General features: G+C 36.1%; 1 protein-coding gene across 1 annotated transcript; it reads left to right on the top strand.

Moving 5' to 3' along the window:
- The first annotated feature begins 51 nt into the window (after positions 1 to 51).
- LOC117325743 lies at positions 52 to 26,116 on the top strand. The gene is given in 11 exon segments (XM_033882183.1): positions 52 to 162; positions 4,668 to 5,079; positions 5,187 to 5,370; positions 5,887 to 7,639; positions 7,903 to 9,637; positions 10,179 to 10,344; positions 10,590 to 10,686; positions 11,165 to 11,317; positions 12,393 to 13,116; positions 13,118 to 16,813; positions 16,972 to 26,116. Coding segments are annotated over 11 exon segments (12,069 nt in total). The 5' UTR covers positions 52 to 157; the 3' UTR covers positions 20,116 to 26,116.
- Positions 26,117 to 26,877: the final 761 nt, after the last annotated feature.

Here is a 26,877-nt window from a genome sequence, read left to right as displayed (position 1 = left end):
TAATTGTCTATAAATAGTGTGAATATCTTTAACAACTACTGTCAATGGTAACGGCGACGCTCTACTGAGACTCGCTGTGTATTCGGTCGACAAAATGGCGGAGTCTGCTGTGAAGAAGAAGCAAATTTACAGCTGATACTGACATTTCCCTCTCAATATGGGGTATGTTAAACTTTTAATTATTTTTTTGCGCTTTTAGTTTCAGAGTATTGAAAAAGAAATTGTACTGTCATATCACATAAAGATCGCCTCTAAGAGTATAAAATGTAAGGCCATGCTTTATTATCATTATAATTCAAGATATTAACTAACCATTCATGCGGTGATTAAAACTAACAACAACGTAATAAACAAGTATTAACGGGCGTGCATATATTAAATAGGTACGGTTTTGACTAACATTGTAACAAATGTATGCATTAATCAATTATAATTTTATGTACTTTTGATTATTTTAAAAGCATTGAATACGTCTAATCCTTTCCTTAATTAAATTGCACCCTGTAAGTCGTATCATGTGCTAGTGATGTCAACTAGTTCATATATTACATTGCTTTAATTATTGGGATTTAGAAGTATCACCGGTCAAATAAACCTCTAAGCAGGAAGCTATCTATCTACTGAAGATAGTTGTTTCACAGTACATTAGAGCTAGTGTCAAGATTATACGTAGATAAGGCCCACATCCAGTCCTGACCCAGAGTACCGACTATCTATTTCGATAAATAGCGTTTGAGGCTAGTTTGTACCAAGCACCAACAAATTGTCTTTTTAAAGAAACATCTCTGAAACGTTCTTTTGTTGTGAAGTAATCTTTCTGTATCGATTGATATCGATTTTTCATGCATCTTTGTTGAATTAATGCCTCTCAATACCAGTGTACGTGACAGTAACTCAATAACATTTTTCAGTATCCAATATATTTAAATATGAAAAAAATGAAATTAAGATTAATCCTTCATATGCCCCAACTGAAGATTTCCCGCTTGTTCTTCAGTTTTATTTTGACAGGAGCTGACATTGATCAGACGGATAGTCTATGTGACTGATAAACATTTGTTTCATAACTTTTTATTCAGAATGAACTATCAAGCAAGATGATAACATTGTATACTGTATATAATGACATTACCTGTCTAAAACTATTGTTGTATATAAGGAAACTCGTCAGACAGTAAGATCCCGATAGATTATAGGCAGGCCTCATTGTCGGTTAGCGTATACATACACCACTACATAACATACCATAATGACACAACACTGCTCAGTATTGTAATGTTCCATGTAGAGGTATAATACAGGAGCTTTATAAAATACAATGTGTAATGTAGAAAACGGTCGTGCTTGAAAGGAATCTGTATATTTGTATTTCTGTTTAAAGTTTAAAGTTTTTACCGATTGAACAAACATACTATTTTATACATGTATATCGTTTTGAAGTATTGATTCATTTCTTAGGCTATTTTCTGTATAAAGATTAAAATTATCTTGACATTAAATGTTAACCTATGTATAACTTTAAATAACATGGTGAGTTAAATAAACCTGTTTAGTTTAAGGCAATGTATATGACCTTGAGTTTAAACCTTGGTCGCCATATTCAAGGTATACAGTTCCGTTTTGTATCTTGACAACATACACTTATCAACAACGAAATAAAAAAATACATTAACGTTAACACACATGGACACATGTTATTTAATCGACAACGCACTGTATTTTACCGTCGCCACGAACGTATTATGAGCGGCTGAATGCTAAATTTAACAATTAAAAAGCACACAAAGTTAGCTTATTGTGTATTTGTATTAATGGTGTTTACATACTGTTTAGCTTTGTTTACATTTGATATTATTGTGATTAAGAATGTACATCATCTATTGATCAATATTTTTAGTAGAACAATCCATCGTAAATCCGGATTTTACCTCGGTTATTTGGAACTCACACAGTGTCACAAATATTGTTTTACGTTTACTGAATCATATACTTATATATACGCGTAACTATAGTGTGTAGAAAGGCATATGATGAAATTTTCTGGAATGCCTTACTTTTCAACCATCAATCAATCATCTCTATTCCTGTTTCCCTTATCCCTTTATAGATATTAGGGATATGTTAACAGGCAGATACTAGGTACTGTTCCCCATCGATATATTTTGTTTGAGCATATTTAGAAACATGATTTTCTGTACGTGCACGATAAACCTAAAATGTTCATCTCTCTTTGGTCAAGCTCTCTAAATATACTTTGGGCCAAATTCGACCGCAGTAATCTGAACTCTATCAGATCTCTTTGAACAATATCAGGAACACTTAAGATGTGTATGTGGTTGTTTACATTTTGTCGACAACTATTATGTATCGTTTACTTTGTTCTTCATATGTATACTGTGTCTTTGTTATACTGTGTTTGTGATTGTTTATAAACACAATGTAAAGGTAAATATGTTTTTCTGGTACGTTGATTACATGTCCCGTACACTAGGTTACCAACTGGTTAACATCTCCTTTGTATCTACTTGATAGCTCGAATCCTAACGGAACACATTGTGTTTTCCAGTTGTGCCAGTCTTTTCCATGTGTTCCCTTTCTTGTATTTCCTCACTTGCCTTTGTCACTCTTTTAGAAGCTGATATGATACTGCATATTTTCCCTGTTCGTTGAAATATCTAGCGCTCCAGTTGTCTCATACTTTGGTTATATGGAATCAGAAATAGATTTATTTGCACATGGGACTTTGTATTGTTAACCTGGGAAAAGCTATGAAGCAATATTGATAATTTTGTCATTGTGTGAGATTTTCTTATCTCATCCTAGGTTGAGACAAGCTACAACAATTGCGTTTCGTCACGTCAACAATTCCATGACGTCACGGCGACAATCCAATCACGTCATGTCAACATTTCCTTGTATTGATGTAACATCCATATTAGAAACATAAGATGCTAAAAAAAGCATTCACCCCCTTAGGGGTGAGACGGGAATCTCAACCTCCGGGTCAAGATACTTAAGCTGCCAAACACTCGGCAAGCCTTATGTTTGGCAACTTAATAATTCCCCCCTCGGGTTTAAATTCCCCCGTCTCACCCCAAGGGGGTGAACGGTTCTATTAGACTTTGCAATTATGACAATGGGAAATGGAAAAGTGTGAGGGCAAAGAGACATCTTGAACATTATCGATTTGACAGTGACAATATCATTTTTTTAGAAAAAGGAAGGGTCAAGGGAGGGACCTGTTTACCCAAGATATGAAAAAAATATATATATATAACATAGTAACACAAATGACGAAGGAAGACAACTTTTTGACTCTTGCTATATATATTTTTTATTTTTACACCTGTACCATAAAGATACACTTTAAGAAGTGTCCCTTAAAAACAATTTGATTTGATAAAAATATTCTATGCAAGAAATATTCTAGGAGGACACGTAACAATAGTATCAATGTATTTCAAAAATGTTGCATTTTCATGACTTTTATTGTAAATTTATCGATAAATTATGAAAGTTTTAAGTCTGAAATTTTTAAAATATGATTTAAAGGAAAATAAGATTGATGTAAAACACTTTTACATATATATCAATTATTTTTTTAACACTTAGATACAGCAGAAATGCGAAGTTACTTACTGTACATCAGTTTACACTTATTCAGTCTTTACATAAAGCATACAGCTTCACAACAACTGTAAATGGTTCAGACTTATTAAACTCGTCATCTTCAAGGTATGGCCATGTCTGTCGATGTGTCATTGAAATGTAATTGGAATATAACTGAAATGTAATTTGGTGTTACCGTCATTTTTAATGTAATTGAACAAAGTACTATTACATGTAATTGAACTTGCATTCAATTACACATTGCATTCAATCACTTAAAAATGTGATGCATTGCAATAAATTACAATTACATTTTAATTACACAATGCCTGCTCCGTACTATCGATAGATTCTATAGAAATAGAATAACGTTGGACATTGTAAAACGGATATCGGAAAGTAAATATATATTACGTAATTGATGAATTACTTGAACGATTACCCGCGTTACTGTCAAGACTACCGTCTAGGGGAGACAGTATGACATGTTTGTTCAATGACAGGCATAATTTATGAGCAATGTATCGGCATAAACTATCTACTCCACAATTCGGTATCCAATATATAGGCAGTATTTTAATCAATATATTGTATATACTGTATATGTGTTTGGGTTTTTTTATTGGAACATATAGTTAACGGTATATTTGTCGTTAAATGACATTCTACACATACATAAACAATTTAACGTCAATACAATATGGATGATATAAAGACATATTTACCTTACAATACGTATATTCGAGTGCAGTGATGTTTGTCTTTGTATAGTACTTTAAGAAAAAGAATCATAATTGTTAAATAGATATTTATTCCACATAGTAGTATCGCCTTAACCTTTGTCCCATAGCAACAAAACTCTTACCTTTGACCCATAATGACGTCACCATAACCTTTGTCCCATATGTGACATCACTCTGACTGTTGTGTCATACAGTGACAACACCTTGACCGACAGTGTTTGTACGCCGAGTTCCGAGGTAAATAGTACAGTTATGTTACGGTGAGACTTATAATAATATGTAGATCGCTGACATGTTATAATTGTTTTCATCCAGGGTGATTGAGAGGACGAGAGGGGTGGAGCGAGACGAGGACCAAGAGAGTGTGTATACGTACTCCTCGCGCCCCACCACTCCCGGGGATCGTAAAGGTCTGCTGGTGAGGTTTCAGCTAGTCAGTCGGACTCAGCCCTGCGTAGCATTTCACTACATGTCGGTCAAACTACATAGTAAGCTCTCCGACATCAGAAGGCCGATCAACGCGCACTTCAAAACGTACTTCGACGGAGGCTTCATTTTCCTGTGCAAAACCAAAGAGATAATCAAGGACAAGGAGAGACAGCTCACGATATTTGATATCCTCCCCAAGCTACCCAATCTCGAAACAATGGACAGTGATATGAGAAAAGGAAGGCAGCGAAGACTTCCCACCGACAACTTTATGTACCCAGGCGTGCAATACAAGGAGGTAAGACTAAAAATATCAGCAAAAATTCTGCAAATTGATCGATTCAAAGAACATGCCCGTTTTGATTATAAAGAATGTGCGATATAACTTCCTAATTCTTATTCCAGCTGTCATATGATATCGATGGAAGGCGTCATTTAGCGATGTGTGCGTGCGTGGTTTTCCTGTTTGAGCGGAGTAAGGTCAGCCACTGGCCACCGGACAAACTCCAAGAGGAACTCAGTGCCGGCATGCTAGAAGGTTTTAGCTTCATTCCCAGTGATATAATGTCTTGGAAGGAGAAACTTGTCGGTAAATAACTCATACATGTCAACTTCGAGATGCTACATTTCTCATTCTACATTGTTATTAATGAATTGGTTGCATAACAATACTATACTTTAAAACTTTTGTTAAAAAGATCACGGGAAAGTTTGATGGTCGTCATCATGACTTCATATAGAAATAATCTATTTTCTTATGTGATATCAAGTCAGACGTGTATATGTGTTCGATGCTTGTTCATATGCCAAGTGGATGCGTTGTCACCAACTTAGTTTTCAGTTTGATAATGTGACTAACCCGGATTTGACATAGGTTTGTATAGCCTAAATTGTCGAAGATGCAAAAGATCCTCACTCTTTCATAGCACCTTGTCTTATTCTCCTTGTACTTTTTCCATTGATCTCCTTGCAAATCTACTTGTTTGTTTATACTATTATATAAAGTTAATCTATATATTTCCGTTATTACTCTTTCTTCTTTTGTTTTCATATCTTTATTTGAATAATAAGGAGAAATAGTAATTCCCTAATAATGTTATTTCAGAGAGTCGGGCTACAACTATCCATGGTTATGCCGCATGCAACCAAATGAAGGAGTTAAAGACTGCAATCCACCAACTTCCTGAGTTTGTCTATGTGCAGAACATGAAAGATCAGAGAGGAGCTGTGCCTCTCCATTACGCCGCAGAGAATGGACACCTAGAGATATGCGAGATATTGATAGCTACCATTGGTAAAGATCTCATTTATCAGCAAGATGTGAACCGAAAGACTCCTCTTCACTGTGCTCTGTATAGGAGAAAGATGCAGACTAGTGTATATCTCCTTCAGTTGAACTCTGACTTAATACGACCAGATATATATGGAAATACATGCATGGATCTATTACACCAGCAGTCTTCCAAGGACATGGATTTCATCATTTCAAAACTCCAAATAGACTGCATTGACGATGTCCTCAGATACCATCTCGCTTGGTTCGCATTGAAGAAAGGAGATATAAAAGCGTCCAGGAGATTAACTGAGAGCGTTAAGCCTAGTGCTGAAGACAAATTGGGAGAGAATTTACTTCATGTAGCGGCTGACATGGGTGATAGGGTGGTAGTAGAACAACTGATTTCAAATAAGTTTGACTTATCAAAGAGAGATGTAAAAGAGTATTTGCCATTCCACAGAGCATGTGCCAAAGGAAACAAGGAAATTGCATGTTTACTTCTATATCCAGATATAGAAGATTCTGATATATGCAATGGGGTATCCCTGGCAGTGAAACATAACTGTTACACGATATGTTCAGAAATGCGTTTGAAGAAGCCATCTCTGGTTATGGACGAAAGCTCAGTGTGTACCATTATACAACACCTTGACACAATGCTCAGCAAAGTCAGCAAAGAGGGAAAGAGCAGAGAAAAAGAACTGAAAGACTGGGAAAACATTCTAATGAACGTCATTCCGCTGTTGCAAAATGAAAATGGTGTATTGGAGACGTACGTATACGATTGTGCCAGACACAACCTATCAGATGCCCTGACACTGCTGAAGTCGATCGGAGCAAGTTTCAACGACAGAGATTTCATGGGGAGATCGCCATTGCATGAAGCAGCAGAGCGAAATAGCGGTAAAGCTATCAGTATCCTTTTGAAAGAAAATATCAATCCGAATGCTGTTGACTGGAGAGGAAGTAGTGCACTTCATTATGCCTGCGCAAAAGGACATTTGCAGTCCGTAAAACTACTCATGGGCTCAAATAAAAATGTTGAAGCCGGCAATCAAAATGCAAGTGGAAGAACACCACTACTTGAAGCTGCGTATTCTCGGAAATTTGAAGTAGTACAGTATATGGTTGATAGCCATATAAATGGCATCAACATAACGGCTACTGATAGCTCCGGCCAGTGTATTCTTCATCACCTGACTAGAATGCCGGAAAAAGTAGTTGATCTTGTCCTCACAAAATACTCGTCGGTCGAAAAAACTAAAACAGGAAAATGTTTCAAGAGAACTCTGTGGTCGGATTCAGTAAAACACTCTGCTTGGTCTCGACACATCCTTGTTTCTCGCTTCCGTGCAACGTGGTTAGACAAGTATTTGGAAACAGGAAAAGTATACTATACGGACTCCAAGACTGGCGAGAAGTTGGAAGGACCTTTCAATAATGGATTTCATGTTGCGTCGTGGAATTCAAGGAGCGACGTCGAATCTTCTACAACTTTGAGCCTGGGAAAGTCACCGAAGATGGAAATCAACGAGTGTACGAGATGCAAGGATTTCGTAGGCAAGCTCTCGGCTTTTCGAGGGTAACTATTCATTTACATCTATTTCCCCATGTCGTGTGGTTTTATTAAAAAATAATTATAAATATATTAAAGTGAAATGCTGAAATATAGTTCTTTTCTCAACGAAATATGTCAGATTTTGTGATTAATTGTATTTTTAGTACAAACTTATTACTTCTATTTATTTACTTATTCTTTTATAAAAGAGGTAGAAAACATTTTATACAAATGTGACCTATTGAAAATATACAAATTTAGTAATGACGTTGTTTTTTTTCCCCCAGACCTCACAGGTGTACATTAGCAGGGATCCGACAGCATGAAGGAGAAGGTGAAATACGCAGGGTGGTTCACAAAGCTTTTAAGCACCATTTTGTTTTTCAGCAAGACGTCATATCGCCTGTATTTAACGCCGTGAAAACAGGAAATGTTGTGTTGGTAAAGAAATTGTTGAAGTTTGACCCAGAATACATAAATGAAACGGATAACTTGGGTAGGACTTTAATAGAACTAGCCATTGATCGAGGATCTGTGAAAATGGTACAAGTATTGCTGGAGTTGCAACAAACGAAGCCGAATCCAGGACTAGTTTATAGAGTCCTTTTGCAAAAGAAAAAGAACAAGAACGACAATACACGTAAGATGTTACTTAACTCGCTGATTGCTAAAGGGCACTTCATTGACAAAAGGTTGGAGACAGGGAAAGTAAGTCACGATGGCTGTTCAATTCAAAAGGGTAAATTCTGTCACAGGCAATGCTACTTAAAGGGTTATACTCCATTAGAAGTTGTTGTGAGAAACAACGATGAAGACTTATTCAAGTTGGTTTTAGATAAATCAGGAAAAGGTAAATCTGTGTCATTAATGTTGGCTGCTTACAAGGGACACCATTCAATGCTAGAGGCCATAAAAAGGAAAATCTCCTCTCAGAAGAAAGACAAAAATGAGGACGAAGATGATGACGATGAAAACAAAGAAGAGGACGAAATGGACGAACGCATTTTGCTAGATATTGCTTGTCGAAGTCCACATATCACTGTGGATATGATAAAACTGATAAGTAAACTGTATCCCGAGATGTTTGAACAAAACACACAAGGTACCCAGACAGAGCATCCGGCAAATAGGCGCTATCTACAATTTGATATACCGAAGCGGTCGTTTCCAGAAATTACTTCGCTTGGAAAAATTATGTCAGAAGAGTATGACCTAAAAAGGAGAATATTATCTAAATCCAAGATAGAAGATAATGCTTGCCAACTAATAGACGAAGGGATAAATCTGGGAAAGGTTTTCATCGACACACATTCCAACAATAGCGACAACGACAAGTTCATTCATGGATGCTGCGAATGTTTGCTGAAAGCTATGGAGGGAAAATTCTATAAAGTAGCAGAACGTATTTTGCTAAAAGAAGCATCAACAATATGGAAATGTGCAATGGATTCTACACATTGTCGATTTCAAGATTCCTTCAAAAAACGGATGTTTAACCGAAAACTGAATCACATGCATGAACCGCAATATATAGAATACTTGCTGTTGCTAGCATGCTCCGATGAAGCACCAAAGACAATCCTTCAGCTCTTATTACAACATGGATTTAAAGAATTTGACAAAGACGCTGTTCCGCTGGATGATATGGACGAAATAACGAGAGCCAAAGTAGAAAAAATAAAAGACCCTTTCCTCCAGAAGATGATTTACATCACACAGTTAATGCCTTTACAACGCAAAGGCAGGTCTGATATCTACAAGCTGGTGCAGTTGTTACCAAACATGTTTGGTGTTCTCCAATATGTCGATAGTAAACTCTTCAAACAGCCAAAGCGTTCAGATGATATCGGCAGCTTCCTCCACACATGCTGTTCCCTTTCTAGAAATGGTCGAAGTGGGTATGACACAAAGATGGTCCACAATAAGGTGGAGTATATACCTGTAGAGCTACCCGAAGGACTTACTCCCCTCCACATGATATGTGTGCTGGACAACGTCGATTATGTGAAAGAAATCGTCAAGGTTTGTTTTTTATTCATTCTTGGAAACATATGAAATACTGCCATTCTTAATATTAAAAAACACCAAAACCAAAAAACAACACATCCATGTAAAAATCGAGCTGACCGCTTTCAAAACTCCTCAATTCTGAGATCGGTAGAATCTTTGATTAATGTTTGATTAATGTTATGATTAATTTTCGGGAGTTTATACCAAATCAACTAGGGGCGCTGATTTATCAAATTTACTTATTTAGATATACTTTAATTATTGATATGGATCAGTAAGCTCATGTATCAATATTAACAAATTATTGATATTAATAAAGAACTATTGATATAAATTAACGAAATATCAATAGAAAAAGATGAAATATTTAATATTAATATAAATATATTTTTATCAATATTAACACATGCCCTTTTCCCCAAATGCTTGCATTTATAAAGTATAGACACTTTGGTTGTGTTTATGTTGTGTTAATAGTTATATAAACAGTATGTCCTGTCCTCCCCTTCTACATACAAATGTAAATGTTTATTTATCATATTGTTTCGTCTAGTGTGGTACGGATGTGGACATCAACATGGAGTCAGCCAACGGTATAAGGGCGGTTGATGTGGCAGCTGCGTGTGGAAACTGGCCTGTGTTCAAGTTCCTCCTCGATAAGGATGCTGAAGTAAACAGTAATACCCTCATTGCTTGCTGTGCCAAAGACAGGCATAAAGGTAAATAACCATTTCATTGATTTTCTGATCGTTTAGTTCGTCTAATCTGATCATTACTTCATTTAGCATAGATTTGTTTTTTATATACATTCAGTAGGGATTGGGCAAAATGTAAGTTACTGTCATTTCATCTGTGTAGTGGCAACCTAGAGTTAACAAATACATGTACAATGGTTTGATTCACCATTAAACATCAACAGCTTATTGCATATTAATTATTTATGCTGGGCTACTTCTTAATACAGGAATACGCATTTGGATGGATCGACTACACACAGTCCATGGTAAGACTCTGGCCCTTGAGAAGCATAGGCTGAAGATCGCAAAAGAGCTATGTAGCAGGTAATGCGAATGTAAATATTACGTTCAAAGCTAACGCATCATGCATGCCTTATTTCACAATATTTTCTTATCTGTAAATACATGCAACTCGAGAAAGAAAACTCTAAAATCATAACTAATAGTTAGGTTTATGAAATCATTTCACAGGATGTATGTCAAAGCGAGACTTGTAACCTGATTTCCGTTAATATTATCAGTGGTTCTGTAATTGTCCGGTAATGTAGCCGACATCGCACTCGCCTTATACCAAGACAGTCTACTCAGTTACTATGACACCAAGGCTACCATACACTGCAAAATACAATCGGCGAAGTAACTTATATCTAATATAGGTATATACTTTATTTCATAATTGTTGTAAAAAAAACAAGGCCTTGGCTAATTACTAGAACAAGGCATAAAAATGATATGAATCCAGGCACAGATTATGTCCTTTAAGCAGAGATGTCCGAGATAAAGTTTAAAACTTTTATTGCAGGAACGAAGTTAATCCCTCATACAGTTCTGAATCAGAAGAATGTCCTCTTGGTGCTGCCCTCCAGTCGAAGCTCTGGGACGTGGCCGAGTACCTATGCACAGTGACCGCTGGAGAGGCACCGATACTTATGTTACAAGGCATCAACAGAAACAGGTATGTTTGATATATGATTTCAATTTCTGTTTTACAGATAGGGAAATCCCATTCGTTGGACATAGAACCCACGTAAATTCGCTTAATTGTACTTGTATCCACCTCTATCCCTTGGTGAACCTTAATATTTAAGGGAAGCCTGACGTCGGCGTGATACAATCTAGGTTATTAGTAGCTTATTCAGATTATCAATTCAAAACATTTCTACCACTGAAAGAGAAAGTCATTCGATGAAAACTTCAGTTCAGTAGCGCTATAATCATGTATATTGTATCATTGAGCAAGCAGACCAGATTTTTCTTTTGATAAAAATAACGGTATCTCGTTGATTTACACTTTTTATGTAAAACACTCATGAAAAAGCACTAATTTATCTTGCCCGTAAAATATATGATGCCGCCGCCTGTCCGTCCGTCCGTGGAAGATATCTCAGGAACCCACGGAAAGATAAAGTTTATATTTACGCCAAAACCTCAAAGCATGAAATAATTCTATATCTGATTAGATTCGGTTTTCCTGTTGGCAAACTTTTGGATTAAAAAAACAAATATTACAGCATGATACAAGAGATCTTATGGCAATTTGAGATTGCTTTATTTTTGTAATATGTATATTGCAAAGCATCTAAATGACATTTATTTTACACCAATTAGATCCTACTCCTAGAATTGTGTACAGATGAATTCGATAATGTGGGTTTTCTTTCGTTACTTCGTATTTATCCAACGGTGGGGTTTCCATGCCAATCAACGAGTGCTTGATTCAAAGTTGTTTAAAAGACACACTAGTGAAAAACATCGTGAAAACGATATATGACATATATGACGGATTACTATTTCAAACTACACCATCAGATGAGAAATCAAGCAAATAAATGTGATCCTTAAACAAGGCTTAAAAAATATAGGAATCCATTTATTATTATTAATGAAATTTAGTAAATTTGGTAAATAAAAATTGATAAACATGGAATTAAGTAAATTTAGTTAAAAAAATTAACAAAACTAATTGTTATTAACAAAATTCGTTTTCTGTTTAGATAGCAACAAATTTGTTTCTTTTTTTTTCTTTAAAGCAAACCAAAATGGGCTTTGGAGGCGCCGAAGGATCTAGTGAGGTTAATAATGGAGACTACGGGGAAGTATCTATCTTCTTCCAATTCTGGGAACTCGTCTACTGTAATTGCTGGACTATCTATTGTGCTTCAAACCATCACAAAACGACATGATTTCAAGCTAGTAGATAGTACAATGAAACAACTTGATGCGTTAATTGCCGATGACGGGAAATGGCTAGAAATTTGCAGGCAGTTTGACCAACACGGTATGACTATTTTCCACTGCTTGTCACAAATCGGACATACGCGTGGTTTAGAAGTCATCTTGAAGCGTTTACAGACAGACGCTACCAGAAAAGAGGTAATTAATAAGCATGATTCAGCTGCTGCATCCGCTCTTTGGTATGCTCTTGCAAACAAACACTGGTCTACGGCAACACTTCTGCTCATGTTAGGAGCGAACGGATATACCAAGAGGTCTGTACCTGACTTTGAAACTAAAAGACCATGTTCACAAGAAAAGCAAAATATGCAGGGCAGAATTGCGAGGAACGATTCGGCAGAGACGTCCTTATGTTTTGCTCCGTTAAGCACATTTTTTAGTAAGAAAAATGATACTCCTCCTGATACCAAGACCAAACCAATCGAAGTTGCTCCGAGCCCTCGACTCTCATCAAAAACTGACTCAGAGAAAGTTGCTGTTAAAAGACTTGTTAGAATTGCGCAGTTGGCAGATGTAGCAAGGGTGTAACATCATACATGCCGTATGTGCTACAGGAAACTATGACCTTGTACAGGAGATCCTGAAAACGCAGCCAAACGCTTTGAAACAAAAGGATGATCGGGATTACTATCCATTCGCCTATGCCGTAATTGGAGGAAATGAAGCAATAATAGAGCTACTGAAAAATGAAATGACTGCTGAAATAGCTGCCAATTCATTACAGCCCTATATTTGGAAAATAGCATATTCAGAAAAAGACAATAAGCTTCATCGATCATTTACACAGCTCCTTGGACAAATCATAGGTGATACTAAAACATCTGACCTCTATGATTATCATCATCATCACAGAGCTCACCACCATCATAACTTCAAGACATCTGAAGTTAAACTTTCTTCATTTCGTTGGGGTGAATTTTATTCAAACGCTACATGGCCAGACAAAGTGGAGACATTGAAACTTTGCATGCAGCAAGATAAGGTACAGAACAACAGCATTGATCAAGTGATGGAGCACATTGAAGGTTTGCGTAATATGTTGTTGAGGTGGCATTCTTCTGATTCGTTTCTCTATCTGAACCGAGAACATGACAATATCTTATCCGACGAGTATGCAAAATCTCTGCTTACCTTCCTCCTGAATCATATCAAAGACGTCGATTCCATTAGCATATTGTCCCTTGTGATGATGCAGAAGGCATGGATATTGAAAGAACTCCTTGAAAGCAACGCGTCTAATACCGTAATGGCAATGAAAACCCCGCTACTGTTGAAATATTCCATCGTTGATTGCATATTCATATTTGCTAGCCCAGAAGATGAACGGCTTTGTAGTGACGGAGTTAATCAGCGAAAACTCGACAAGTACTTAAAAGAAATGATGAGCCGGTACAGCTTGAATTTGTCGCCGGGCATAGGAACGCTAGCGGTGAAAAAGGACCTTTGGGTTTTCCTTGAACATGCCTTGTTTCAAATATTTGAAAACGAAGGAAGTCTCAGTGACGAATGGCATTCGATTCTTGCGACAGGAGCAGAGCGTGGACAACTGCCGTTCCTCAGGTCAATATTGGACAAACTTCACATACCAAGGATGACACCCGACCAAAAGTCCTGCTTTACTGCGTATCTCTGTCTAGCTTGTAGGGCAGGAAAGACTGATGTTGTTAAGTACTTACTGCGGCACAACGTACCGACCGTCGGCTCAATGGATGAATACCCAATATGTGATATTCTCGGAAAACGCCATGAAAAATCTTGGAACATTTTACAATATGTGTTTTACGGCAAGTCAGAAAGTACACTTAAAGAAATCTTGAGTGTTTTAAAAACCGAAAAGGAGTTTCTGAAAAATCTTGAAATTGACGAATGCATCAAGCAAAGTGGAAAGACAGGCCGTCCTGGAATTGTACATCAGATGGCTCAATTCTTTTCTATGGCAAAAAACCAATGTGTTCTAAAGAGGGACTGGGACATAATGCTGCAAACAGCATCACGCCGGGGACATGAAGATCTGTGCATTTATCTTATTGAAAAGCAGTCTGCAAACGAGACTACGTCTGATAACTACAATATGTCTCCATTACATTACTGTGGCTACTATGGAATGGAAAAATTGGCAGTGATCATCGCTGAAAGGCTACCATCAGCGCTGGAGAGGACCGACAACCAAGGTCTGACCCCAAAAGACTACGCAAACTCATTAGGAAGACCATACTTATTTAAGGGTTCCAGGCAAACTCTTAAACAGCATGCAACTGAATGTGACGGCTGGCTTAGATGTCTTCTTACTGAAAACGCTCCTAAACAACAGGATTCTACAGAAACAATTTTTTCGCCGCATGTTTTTGCTCAAAGAGATCTTTCTTTAAAAAATCTACTCCTGCGCTCCGACGATCATGCGTCCGAAAACATCATCAGATGGTCTTCTCAAGAATTCATTCGACTGGCAGAGGATGAACCACAACAATGTGTCGAATACTTCATCTTGGCAGCAGCATGTAAATGCAACAAGTCCCTGAGAGCTCTATGTGATGTATTACAAACTACGACGGACAGTAAGCATAACCTTCAATCACTCTTGATGAAGGACGGACACCTGAGAGACAGACACGTAACAAAATCGTTACAACGGAGACGTGGAAATGGTCTTACGCCACTGGGATGGGCAATATACTCTCAAAATATGGAAGGGGTTGAAATTCTAATGGAAAAGGAGGTATGCCTAACATGGAGAGAAACATATTCGCTGGAAAGTATACTCCATATAGCAGTTAAGACGGGAAACGTATCAATCACAAAGCACGTGAACGAGAAAACAGACGGAAAGCTGATATTTGAGGAGGACCGACAAAAGGTAACCCCATTAGCCATTGCTGTTGCTCTAGGTCTGCATCGGACTTTCAGGGTATTGACAAAGAATAAGCTGAAATCACTCTCCTCGACTCATGACAGGCATGGAGGGAATCGTATGGACTATGGATGCGTTGATTGTCTGTTAGATAATTGCATTGGCTGGTCTAAAAACTACCTCAGTGGTGATTCCGAAGCGACTTTACCAGAGGAGGAAGATACGAGGATCGTATTTCAGAAGAAGAACAACAGGGGATATGTTTTGGAACATAGGCCGTATTCATCACGTTATCCCGGAAGATTGAGCAAAATACCTTACTATGTCCGACAAATGTGTACAATAAGTGAAGACAATATGTCTTACCAACTGCACAAAATTCACTATATAAGTGCTTTGGATGGATTAAGCAGCAAACTCGTTAAATCTGCACTTTTCTCCATGGGATACAAAGCCGACGTGGAAACAATGCAGTGGATAGTTCTTCGATCACTCACGGATCCGTTTGAAGCAGCAAAGAAAGCTGTCCGAGCTGGTTTTAAGGAGTTAGCTGTGAAGTTTATTCCACAATTAAACGATGAACAAGCCTTCGAGGTATTTGAGACTGCAGCAGTTGCTGGGAAAACGTATCTCATTGAGCAATGCCTGGAGCGATTCATTTCTCTAACCACTAATGCCGCAGAGACGAAGTCAGTCATCGAATCTGCAGTGGCATTTGGACAGACTGCTTTAAGTGTGCAATTCCTTAATTTGTTACGAACCTCGGGACACACAGAGCAGTTTGATTCATTCCGCCAAATGTTTGAGGCTATTCCACAGAAGATTCTATGGTTGATGGGAGATCAGATTCCGGGGAATGACCAATGGATTAAGGATATAGAGCAAAGTAAACGGTTGACGCTTCCTGATGTGTGGCTTTCTATGGAGGAAACCGATCCACTGAGGTCGTATATTGAAGAAAGAATCACTGTTGACAGCCTCCTTCCCGAAACAGTCAACGGGAAAAAGTTTGTTCCTGATAAAGAGAGCTTTAGGAAATATCCTTACTTCAAAGAAAAGGGAGATATCTGGGTTGGGTGCTTCATAGCTTCTAGTCAGATATTGGGCCATGTATACGATTCATTGAGCATTGATGATCCAAGGGCAACAATAATAAACACCATTAAAATAACTTGCCTACCACCTGGATCCTCGGATCATCCTAAGATGAACATCGAGACGAATGGGATGTTGATTGAGAACATTGCTGTTGCTATCCATAACGAAACGCCAGTATTGCAACACGACCCCAGCTTCACTATCCGTTCTAAGGAGTCTTCACTGAAGGACGTTATCCTGACCGATATCATACCCGCCATGGAGGAACAGGTAATTCTCTATGTTTACATACATTTGTATTATTCTATATATCGAATATTGATTCGTAATTTTAACAAATCAGGAGAAACTTGTTTATTTGTGAAAATTGAATTAGAGTTTCATTTAAATTGTCAGTAAATATCTAATAAAGTATTATTCTTTTGCAGATGGTGCGTGAATTTGGAATATCTGTACGAATTAGAGTAGATTGGAGCTCCATCGACGCACGCAAGCGAACAAGCGGGTCCGAAACCATCCTAAAAGCACTGACCGGAGACAATTTTAACAACAAGCTTGGAGGTCTACAAGATGTACTGGATGATTGTACAGAAATAAAAGACACCATCAGGAACCTGTTTAATGACGAGACCGTAACGCTAGCACTAAAACCAGTGGCTGAGATGAAATACATAACGGTCACATTCGTCGACAATATTTCTTCCCACGATGGGCAAAAGAAGTCACGGTCCTCAACTCCAGACAGCAACGTCTTGTGGAGTTTTTCCATGGAAAGGTCAACCATGAAATACGACAGGTCCACGTTCCCGCTTTGGTTCCATTTAAACCGATACCGAACTGCGAGTGTCGCATTTTGTGACAGCATCTACAGAATATCCCATTTCTCTCCACTTGATACTGATTCACATGTTAATTGCTACAAAACCCGGAAAAATCGACAGGTCACTTTTGAATTGGAATGGAGCTCATTCCAAACTACAGACGAGAAAGCCTTTATGGGTCTTGTCGGTCACGGGATAGCAAGAGAGTTGCAAGTTATGGCTTATGAAACCGAAGCAATGTTGCGTCTGACAATGAGCAGTAATCGTGTCACAGTAAAGAACTGTGCGTCTGCACTTTACACAGGCATCAATCTAGATACCCAAGGAAAAGCTATGACTGCCTCGGTTTATGTTCACCAATCTACAAAGAAAACTTGGGTGGTTGAAAATGGCCGAACTGCCGCAAAACTTGGAGACTTAGAAGACAAACAGCTAAGTTGTGGAAGCTGGCAGAAGGACACCCATTCATTAATTGAGGAACAGATTGGAAACACCAGAAAAATTGCACAGCAGAAGTTTGGCATCAATATTGATATTCTTTTTGATGAAAAAAGAGTGCTTGTCCCGTTACTTTCAAAGTGTAGAAGAGAAATGCTACATCCACACCATCTCATACAGCGATCAATGAAGGAGTTTCTACAACAATTGATCGTTGTGTATGAAAAAGCCATGTATCATATGTTTTCTGGTCCACATGCATCGTATTCGTTATACATGCAGAAACTTGACGTGCAATCAGGGATATGGAAAGACTACATAAAAAGACACGGAAAGAACTTCAAACAAAACAAAGGAATAGTTTCATGGAAATACAAACCCGTTCCTAATAATACAAGCAGTGAATACTACCCTAGTCAGACATGCATAGAAGACTACAACTACGCAAATCACTTCCAAATGGAGAAAGTGTCTCAAGAGGATATTGAAAACAAAGACACCGTATCAAAATGTTATGAATTGATGTACGCAACTAGCAAGTTGATAGATAGGAGTCATTCTGACAACGCTCAACACATTCGCTTCGTGTCGTGCAACGGCAGTATGTACGAGATAGTGGACCACAATGCTCTGATGAGAGCACTCTGCAAACTGCCCACAAAAGCGGTGATGGGTCACGATGTACTAGACATCCTTGACTTATTTGGGTCTGAACGGCTATTCATCAAGCTGTTCCCCACACTTATTGAGGATATAAGGCTCAGCAGCACGTCCATCACAATACCTGTCATGTATGACTTACTCTATAGGACCAACTGTCTATATGCAGTTCATCACATACAACACATTATCATCACCTGGGACGAGTTATTTGAATGTAAAATCGCTAACAGGGATGACAATGTCCGAAACGTGCAGAGAATCATCAGAACTCTAGGAGATACTCTGGAGATGGCTTACAGAAAAGAAGGATTACCATGTGATATGGTAGAAAAACGTCACAAAGAGTCCAACAAATCACTTATGAAGATATCTAGTCTCCATCTGACAAAACTCCCCGAGAATTTCAAACCAGACGCCTCTGTTGTGAGGATAATACAACCGAAGGAGAAAGACCAGCCCCATTTACATTTGAGGTCGGGACACGCTTTGACAGTGGCATATCAGAACTTCCAGAAAGTTGGTGTGTTTCATGAAATCCTCCTAATAACAATAGTGCATATTCTGGAAGTAGAGGTGAAAACATTCATCGAAAAAGGCATTGCCAAAGATCCGGAAAAAGATAAATGGAGGAAGAAACAATACGATGGTCCAAAGCCTAAACGACCAGACCTGTGCTACGTAGAAAGTGTTCTACCTAGAGTTTTGTCTTGCTTAGCGGATATTATCAACACCGCAGACGGAAAGGAATTTTTAACAACACACTTCGTGGACTTCCAATTTGCCCAGGCTGAATCAAATACTACAACGGTAGAGTTTGAGGATGGGTGGTTGATATGTTCTCTGTCACCGGAAGACATGGGTGCAAACGTCAACATACTTCTTATGACAGCTCTCAAAAGTCACAGGAGTCCGTCTCTTGTTCTGAATTACAATGGCTCTGGAGTTTACTTCACTTCCAAAGAAGAGAACACGATAGAGGTGACATCTGCGAATAGACAGGGGATCCTGCTTCAAACCATGTGTGACAAAAGTTATTTCACAGTACATCTGTGGACTAAAGACCAGAAGAATCCAATACATGTAAAACCTCACCAGGTTACGATGAATGAAAGTCAGCAGGCTATCCAAATAAAATGGAAAAGTGATGATGACCTGCCTTCCAATAGAATGGGACACGCAAAACTCATGTATGGGAATGTCTTGGTTGAGAGACAAATAAATACTTACTTTTGTAAGAATATGCAAGCGTCCACAGAAACGGTGACAAAGGAAAATGGACTTCAAATCAAAAAGGGCGGGAAAGTACTGGTCGTCGTTGAACATGACTCCCAATGCCATGTGAAGGGAAGACATAATAAAACGGATGTAAATCAGAAAACTGAAGACATTCAAAATGGCATCCGCATTGTGAGTAGGGAAAATGTGAACTTCCTCATTAAGACAAAAACAAGGTCATTTAAAAAGCCCCATCTTCCAATCGAAATAAGATTTGTATCTGGAAATGCGTATGCTCAGTGCATCAAACTTGTGTGTTTGGATACATCCAGGCGTGTACGTCTCCGTTCACGATGTTGCATATGTGGTAGTATTCTGAGGATGGTAACACCTTCTGCTATCATTCCACCAGGAAAAGACATGATCATCAACTAATGAACTTTGACAAGCTTCTGAACATGAACCTGTTTCCATTCCTCTAGAAAGGGCCCGATCACCAACTAATGAAATTGAACCAGGTGTTGAACTTTGACCTATTCTATTGTGAGGACGCATTCCAAACGTTACATAGCAGCAAACAGAACTTGTAAATATATTGTATCCTTTCATTATTCAATCTGCTACAAACATTGCACTTTTTAATTCATACTTTATCATTGATTACAATCAAAATGTATACATACTTGAAGTTATATTCTCAGCAAATAATATTCTGTAATAAATGTAGATAGCAACATATACCTGCAGCTATTGAGGACCAAACTATAGCAAGCCTATACATACCAGTAGTAGCATTTTGTACCTATTTTTCCAATTAATACATTATTGCGTTTTATAAAAGGATATGGCATCCTATGTAAGAAATTACGCAATAAGGTTGTACTTGTTTGACACAATAAGTTTTAAAATATTGTTTTGTTCATTTTATTAACTTTTGGTTGAATGTCAGGCCACTTACTAAGCTTGTTGTTGAATATGACTTTTTCCCCCTAACTTTTACAATTGCATGTATGTGCAAATGCAGTAAGTAGTTATATGTTGATGTTGAAGTAGTTTTTTAATTTAATTGTATTTTTATACCTGCTTGTGTCATATTAATTATTTACTTGTACATAAGGTACTGTATATCTCAGACAGAAGAATATGTATATTGTATATTGAATTAATCCTATTTTACCAGCTACTATATTGTACAGAAATATCCACATTAACTAGTTTTTGTTAAAAACAAAAATATAAGGTGTAAATAATAGTTTGAAGAAATCAACTTTCTCTTAAAATGATCTGTGATATATTTGACAGTTGAGACTTGTAATGTAAATTGTCTATTAATTATACATAACTATATTTATTTCAATTGATGTAAATACATGTATATAAATTTATGATTTTCCCTTTATGCTATTTTAAGAAATACCATTCAATGTTTATAAAGCCATGATGCTATGAAAAAACTTTCAATATTTGAATTTCAATTTTTGCGTATGATTAACACGAAATAAAAAGTAGTGTAAATGAAATGGAAAAATATCAAAATAAGGTGTATGATTTACATGTAACTATCATGAGAAGTCATGATATGTAAGGAAGGGGACTGGAAGAGCTTGATATCAACAAATCTCTTACCTTTTTCTGTGGTGAGAAGTCACGGAAAAAGAGCATGCTGATTCCAGGGCCCTATTTGCAAGTAATCCAAACAGGTGAATCTATGTTATTTTCCTGTAAAAACCAAAATTATTCTGTTGATATTGTGTATCATTATATTTCCTGTATGTATTTTTTATGTAATTCTGAAGCAGTATAATGTTGTCAGGTTATAGTCTACTACACTGTGATACGTACTATTTTTATAATTCTAGTTTTACCATTTATGGTGCCTTGTCTGTGATGTTTTGTTTTTTTTTACATTTGAGATAGAAATCTAATATGGTACGGAAACTTCAAAATGTTTGATGCTTTTAACTACAGCATACCGGGACATGTTTACTGCAATGACAGAAGAAAAACACAAAGTAACAAACAACAGTGCTAGTACTATTGATACGCTGCTTATTCAATGCCAGATCCAAGATTTGACAGGGTTGGTGTTGTACCGTGCGTTATGTTTTTGACTTAATTGGAATGTATTAAGGATATGTAACCCCAGTCCTCCTGTATCCACCAATGTTAGTTTAGACTATATAGAAGATGTTATTCTTGGGAAATTTAATTTTTCAGTTGTTAAACATAGTGCAAAATTTAAGAACCAATAAATGTTTTTGCTTTTATTGATTTTCAAATTATAATCTTTCTTTTATTGATTTTCAAGTTATGATCTCCCTTTAAGTACATTCTATGCCTTTTTAACTAGGTTAGAATTTCCAATATAGAGTTAGCCAAAACAAACAAGTACATTTTTATTGGTGCTTGGGACACAATTTTACTACTGAATAAGGGAGAATAAGGGAGCTTCTTTTTTTTAAACTTTTTAACTGAGCTAATTTGTTCCGATATTGAGAGAACTATTGTAGGCCAATAAGAAAAAGCATTTTTGTTCTTTTTTATACAGTTTACTAGAATTTATATGTTTTATCGATCAAATTTAATATTACCTTGCCTCTGTTTTAAATACAAATGTAGATACATGTAGTAAGGATACTACCTGAGCTGTCAAAATTTACATGTAAATTAATGGTGTGTATAATGTCTATTGTAATATAATGTCTTTATCTGTTTACCATACATATATGATAAATAAGTAGTAGTACATTACAATGTCAATGCCACATGAGTTTGATATATCAGTACATGTAACCATCAACTGGTATATTTTATAGTGCATAGGGTAGATTGTTAATATACACAGTATAAGAAATAATATCCGCGTACATAGACTGATACATCAAACTCCTGTGAACAGTTAGAAATTTTATATTAGCACTACTTCATGGTGACAATGGCTGTATATTCTCATCATTTTGTAAAAAAACCATTTGTACAATTTCAAATGATTGATATTTCCACAATTCAATTTCTATGTCGAAAGTCACCATTTCAATGTATGTAATACAGCTACAAGATTTATGACGTCCTGACTGATCCTTTGGGTGGAAAGGATATTTTTCATTATATGTTAACAATTTTTTGTTTTCATTAAAAAAAATGACAATCAAAAAATGCATCCAATAGTTTTCCATTTAATTTGCAAAATAGGAAAACTTTCAGATAATATATCACTTCATCAGTTTTGCATACTATGACGAAATCTTGTCTTTTCATGTAAAAAATTGTTACAGCTATCATTCATATTGCAATTGTCTTTATTTTCATTAAGGACTTTTAAAAGTCAATTTGATATGGTCATATGCAATTTATGTTGATAACATGTTTTGCAAAGACAACATGATTTCTATAAATGATTATTGGAGAGTTTGGCAATTAAAATCAATGCAATGACCATACAGGTATTTGAACCTGTAACTAATTCAAGATGAACACTTGAACCTAACTACAGCCTACCTGGTGATAAGTGATCGACTCTCATTCCAGCCTCCACTATATGTCGGTATACCTGGTGAGGTGGTACAATGATATACTCACATTTCCTCTCACAGGAAGACCTGTCACCACCTACCATCTAGGCCAACAAGAGTGATTTATATAAAATGATATACATTGTTTCATAATTATTGTTGTAAAAAAAAATGTTTAAATAGATCATATTTGTTGTCAACACAAGACAAAACAAGTCATATTTCAGGATTACTGTATGCAGATACACACCTCCTCTGGCAATAAATCAGAATATATATTCATATTGAGTGTATTGACAGACCAGGTGTGTGTACCTGTGTCATGATACTGTAAACTGGTAAACTTTTGTCACTTAAGCGGAATAAGAAGAGATTGAATTTAACAATGTAGTGACTAGTATAGTACTACATTGTACAACACTTATATATGTACTAGGTGTTCATTCTTATAAATTATCTTTTCTGTGAGCAGGGCGAATTTTAAACAGTGCAAACAAGTATTTTCTTGTCAGAGGGCAAAACTTTGTATATATATATATATAGCTATTTCATTTACTTAAAAATATTTGATAAATACAAAGATATGATTTAAGAGGGATTCACAAATCATATCTGCAATTGAATACTGTTTTTACTCATACTAATACATGTACTTGCAAATTAATATCGTATTGATGCTATAAAAAATGCATGTTGTAATAAATGAAGATTAATCATATACAAATTAGATGATTAAATCTCATTTGTATCAATTTTTCAAACATATATAATAAACCTTAAAGGGGCATTCCTTCATTCGGACATCAAAAACATCCAATTTACATCCAATTTCTATTACAATTTCTATTGATGAAATTGATATCTGAACGTTTATTATACAAGTGTTTTTGCCTACAAGTAATGCAATTAATGCCAAAATGTATAGGAAAAAAAAGCGTATCTTATACAAATACTGCATGTCTTTGACCTAATTAGTGATACTTTGGGTCAAATTAAGAATTTTCAGGACTTAATACCCGAAGTACTTTGGTTTATCTTCAGAGTAAAACTGCAGTATTGATGTAAAGATAATAACTTTTACTACTTTGAAAAAATACATACATGTACATTGTACTTTCCAATAAATTAATTTTGCCGACCTAACTTTCTTTAAATGAAGGAATGCCCCTTTAATTAATTTTCATTGAAATCATCAGTATCATATAAAAACAAATATGTCTCGAATTCGATTGTTCTATTGACTGAATATGTTTTGTGCAAAAATAACGTGTTCTACAGACGAGACAAGTGTCTAAACTTGTGGATATTGGATGTAAACTCACCAATAACTCAACAATAAACTCAGCGATACTGATGTCATACCATCAGTCCGAGACTAACTACTGACGCATCTTCTACTTCATCTACTGATAAGGGTGGTAAAAACAAAGCTCTTTGGGATAATGATTTAATCAATGATTAAATGAAATATTGGAGATCAATTATGGCTGAAACTGTAATGTTTGGTTTTTGTTGTTGTGGTATGATATACTTCTATAAATGGTCAAACCTCTGGTTTATCAGTTAAATGCTAAAGAGAAATTCTTTCTAGCTCAGTTGGTAGGAAGCAACCCTCTAGTATTTTAACAATTGCTCCCTCTACAGGACGGAACTTTTAAAAGTATATATAATTTTTTCCAACTGGTAAAGACAATGATTGACAAAGTAAGGATGGATATACAGAGCTAAAAAGTTTTATTATTGTTCAATGCCTTAACTAGGGATTAAAACCAGCACATAAGGAGGAGTTAGTCCGACATTCTGCCAAATGAGCTAAAGAGAAGTTTTCCCTTAACAGTTTTGTTGGATGTGGCTTTAGTAGTTTAGCAGAGTTATTGTTATTACACAAGATATATTATGTTCATTGATATGCTATCTAACTTTAGAATAATCAAGTCTCTTTTAAAGTGTTAACAATACTTAGTTGTATACTTCATAAAATCAAAATGATCAATATCATGACCTTACAATATATGCATTACCAGGACCATGTTTCATCAATAATATGTGTTTTCCTTTTAACTAATTTTCCATAGGAAATCATTACACAATTTTTTTCAACTAAATTTTTTACTTAAATCTAATAATGCTTTCCTGTAGGAAAAAATTCAGTTAAGGAACATTGATGAAACTAGGGCCTGGTGCTCTTTATTGGATTGGGGTAATTACTGGTGTAAGTAATATTGTAGAACTTTATCAGAAAACAAATTAAAAGCTAAAAAAATAATCTTTTTACCAGTAGTTATCACCGACTGTAATTGTCACATTTCATCGAGTTTCAATGAGCATATTGTATAATTTGTCTTTTTGCTAAACCATGATTAAAAACAGGTATAGATATTTTTTTCCAAAGTGAAACATTCAAATAAGATAAGTATGGAATTTCAAAGTTTATTGCAAGTTTAAACTGATGAAAGATCATATTCAATACAATATTTGTTAATGTACTGAGCATCAAAGAACAATTTCAGTATAGTGGAGATCTAGATTCTACATTCTAACATATTTGAAATGAGCAAAATTTATTTTGTTGTATTTTTATATCTATTTTTACGTTTTTTTCAGTACGTGATATACTAAATATAATTAATAACTATGAGGACCAACTTTCAAGTGTTTTGAAATGAAGCCCATACAATCTTCTTAAATTTCTTCATTTAATCCAAAGAGCTTGATAATTCAGTTCCATTAATTGTTTTAAAATGTGTAAATAGTGAGATTTCCTTTCACACTTTTGATTAAAAGGCAGGATAAAGTATTAAGGTCAAACTGTCCACTGTTGCAGTTTGTACAAAATATGATGTCCAAGGGAGGTAACTAAAATTCTGACTGTTTGCACAAAGTAAAAATACAAGATAAATGAGAAATAAAGAGATTTTATAGTTTGTTTCTTGTTCTTTATTTGTTTGATATTGTTGGGGTTTTTTGTTGCTATTTTTTTACACTATGGATAAACTAGCATTTTTGTTTTCTTCAGTAAAAGTCCTTTTCAACAGTCAAAACTTCCCAATATAAAATCTGGTTTAAAGTAATCGTAAACATTTTACAAATATTCCTTTGTTTTGTTTCCAGAATACAATTGCATGAATACTTGATTATTGTGTAATAAAAAAGGATCTTTGATTCCACTTCATAACAGATTGTTAAAATATATTCCAAATTCATTACTCAAAAGCTGGATTGTGTAATTATGAAATTGTAATCAATCAATATCACATATACTAGTACTGAATTCTTTTCCTGTTGCATAGCACTTCAATTTGACAGGCTTTGTTTCTGGAACTTATTTTGATTCATTCAATGAGTTTAATGATGATTTCACATACCAGGTACTTTTAGACACCAACTATTATAGTAAAAAATATCTCTTTAATATATTAAGGTCAACCCATGGCAAATACCTAAGATAAAGATTTGGTTTGGTTTTAGGGTTTTATTTTGTTTAACGTCCTATTAACAGACAGGTTTTGGAGGTGGATGAAAGCTGGAGTACTGAAGGAAAAACACTGGCCTACAGTCAGTACCAGACACTGCCCCACACAGGCTTCAAACTCCCAACCCAGAGGTGGAGGGCTAGTGATAAAGTGTCGGGACACCTTAACCACTCGGCCACCACGGCCCTATAAAGATTTGTCAGGACAGTCAG

Source organism: Pecten maximus, chromosome 4, assembly GCF_902652985.1.
Source record: "Pecten maximus chromosome 4, xPecMax1.1, whole genome shotgun sequence".
NCBI classification, from domain to species: domain Eukaryota; kingdom Metazoa; phylum Mollusca; class Bivalvia; order Pectinida; family Pectinidae; genus Pecten; species Pecten maximus.
The sequence above is the reverse complement of the archived record's forward strand: the minus strand, read 5'-3'. Positions and strand labels throughout refer to the sequence as shown.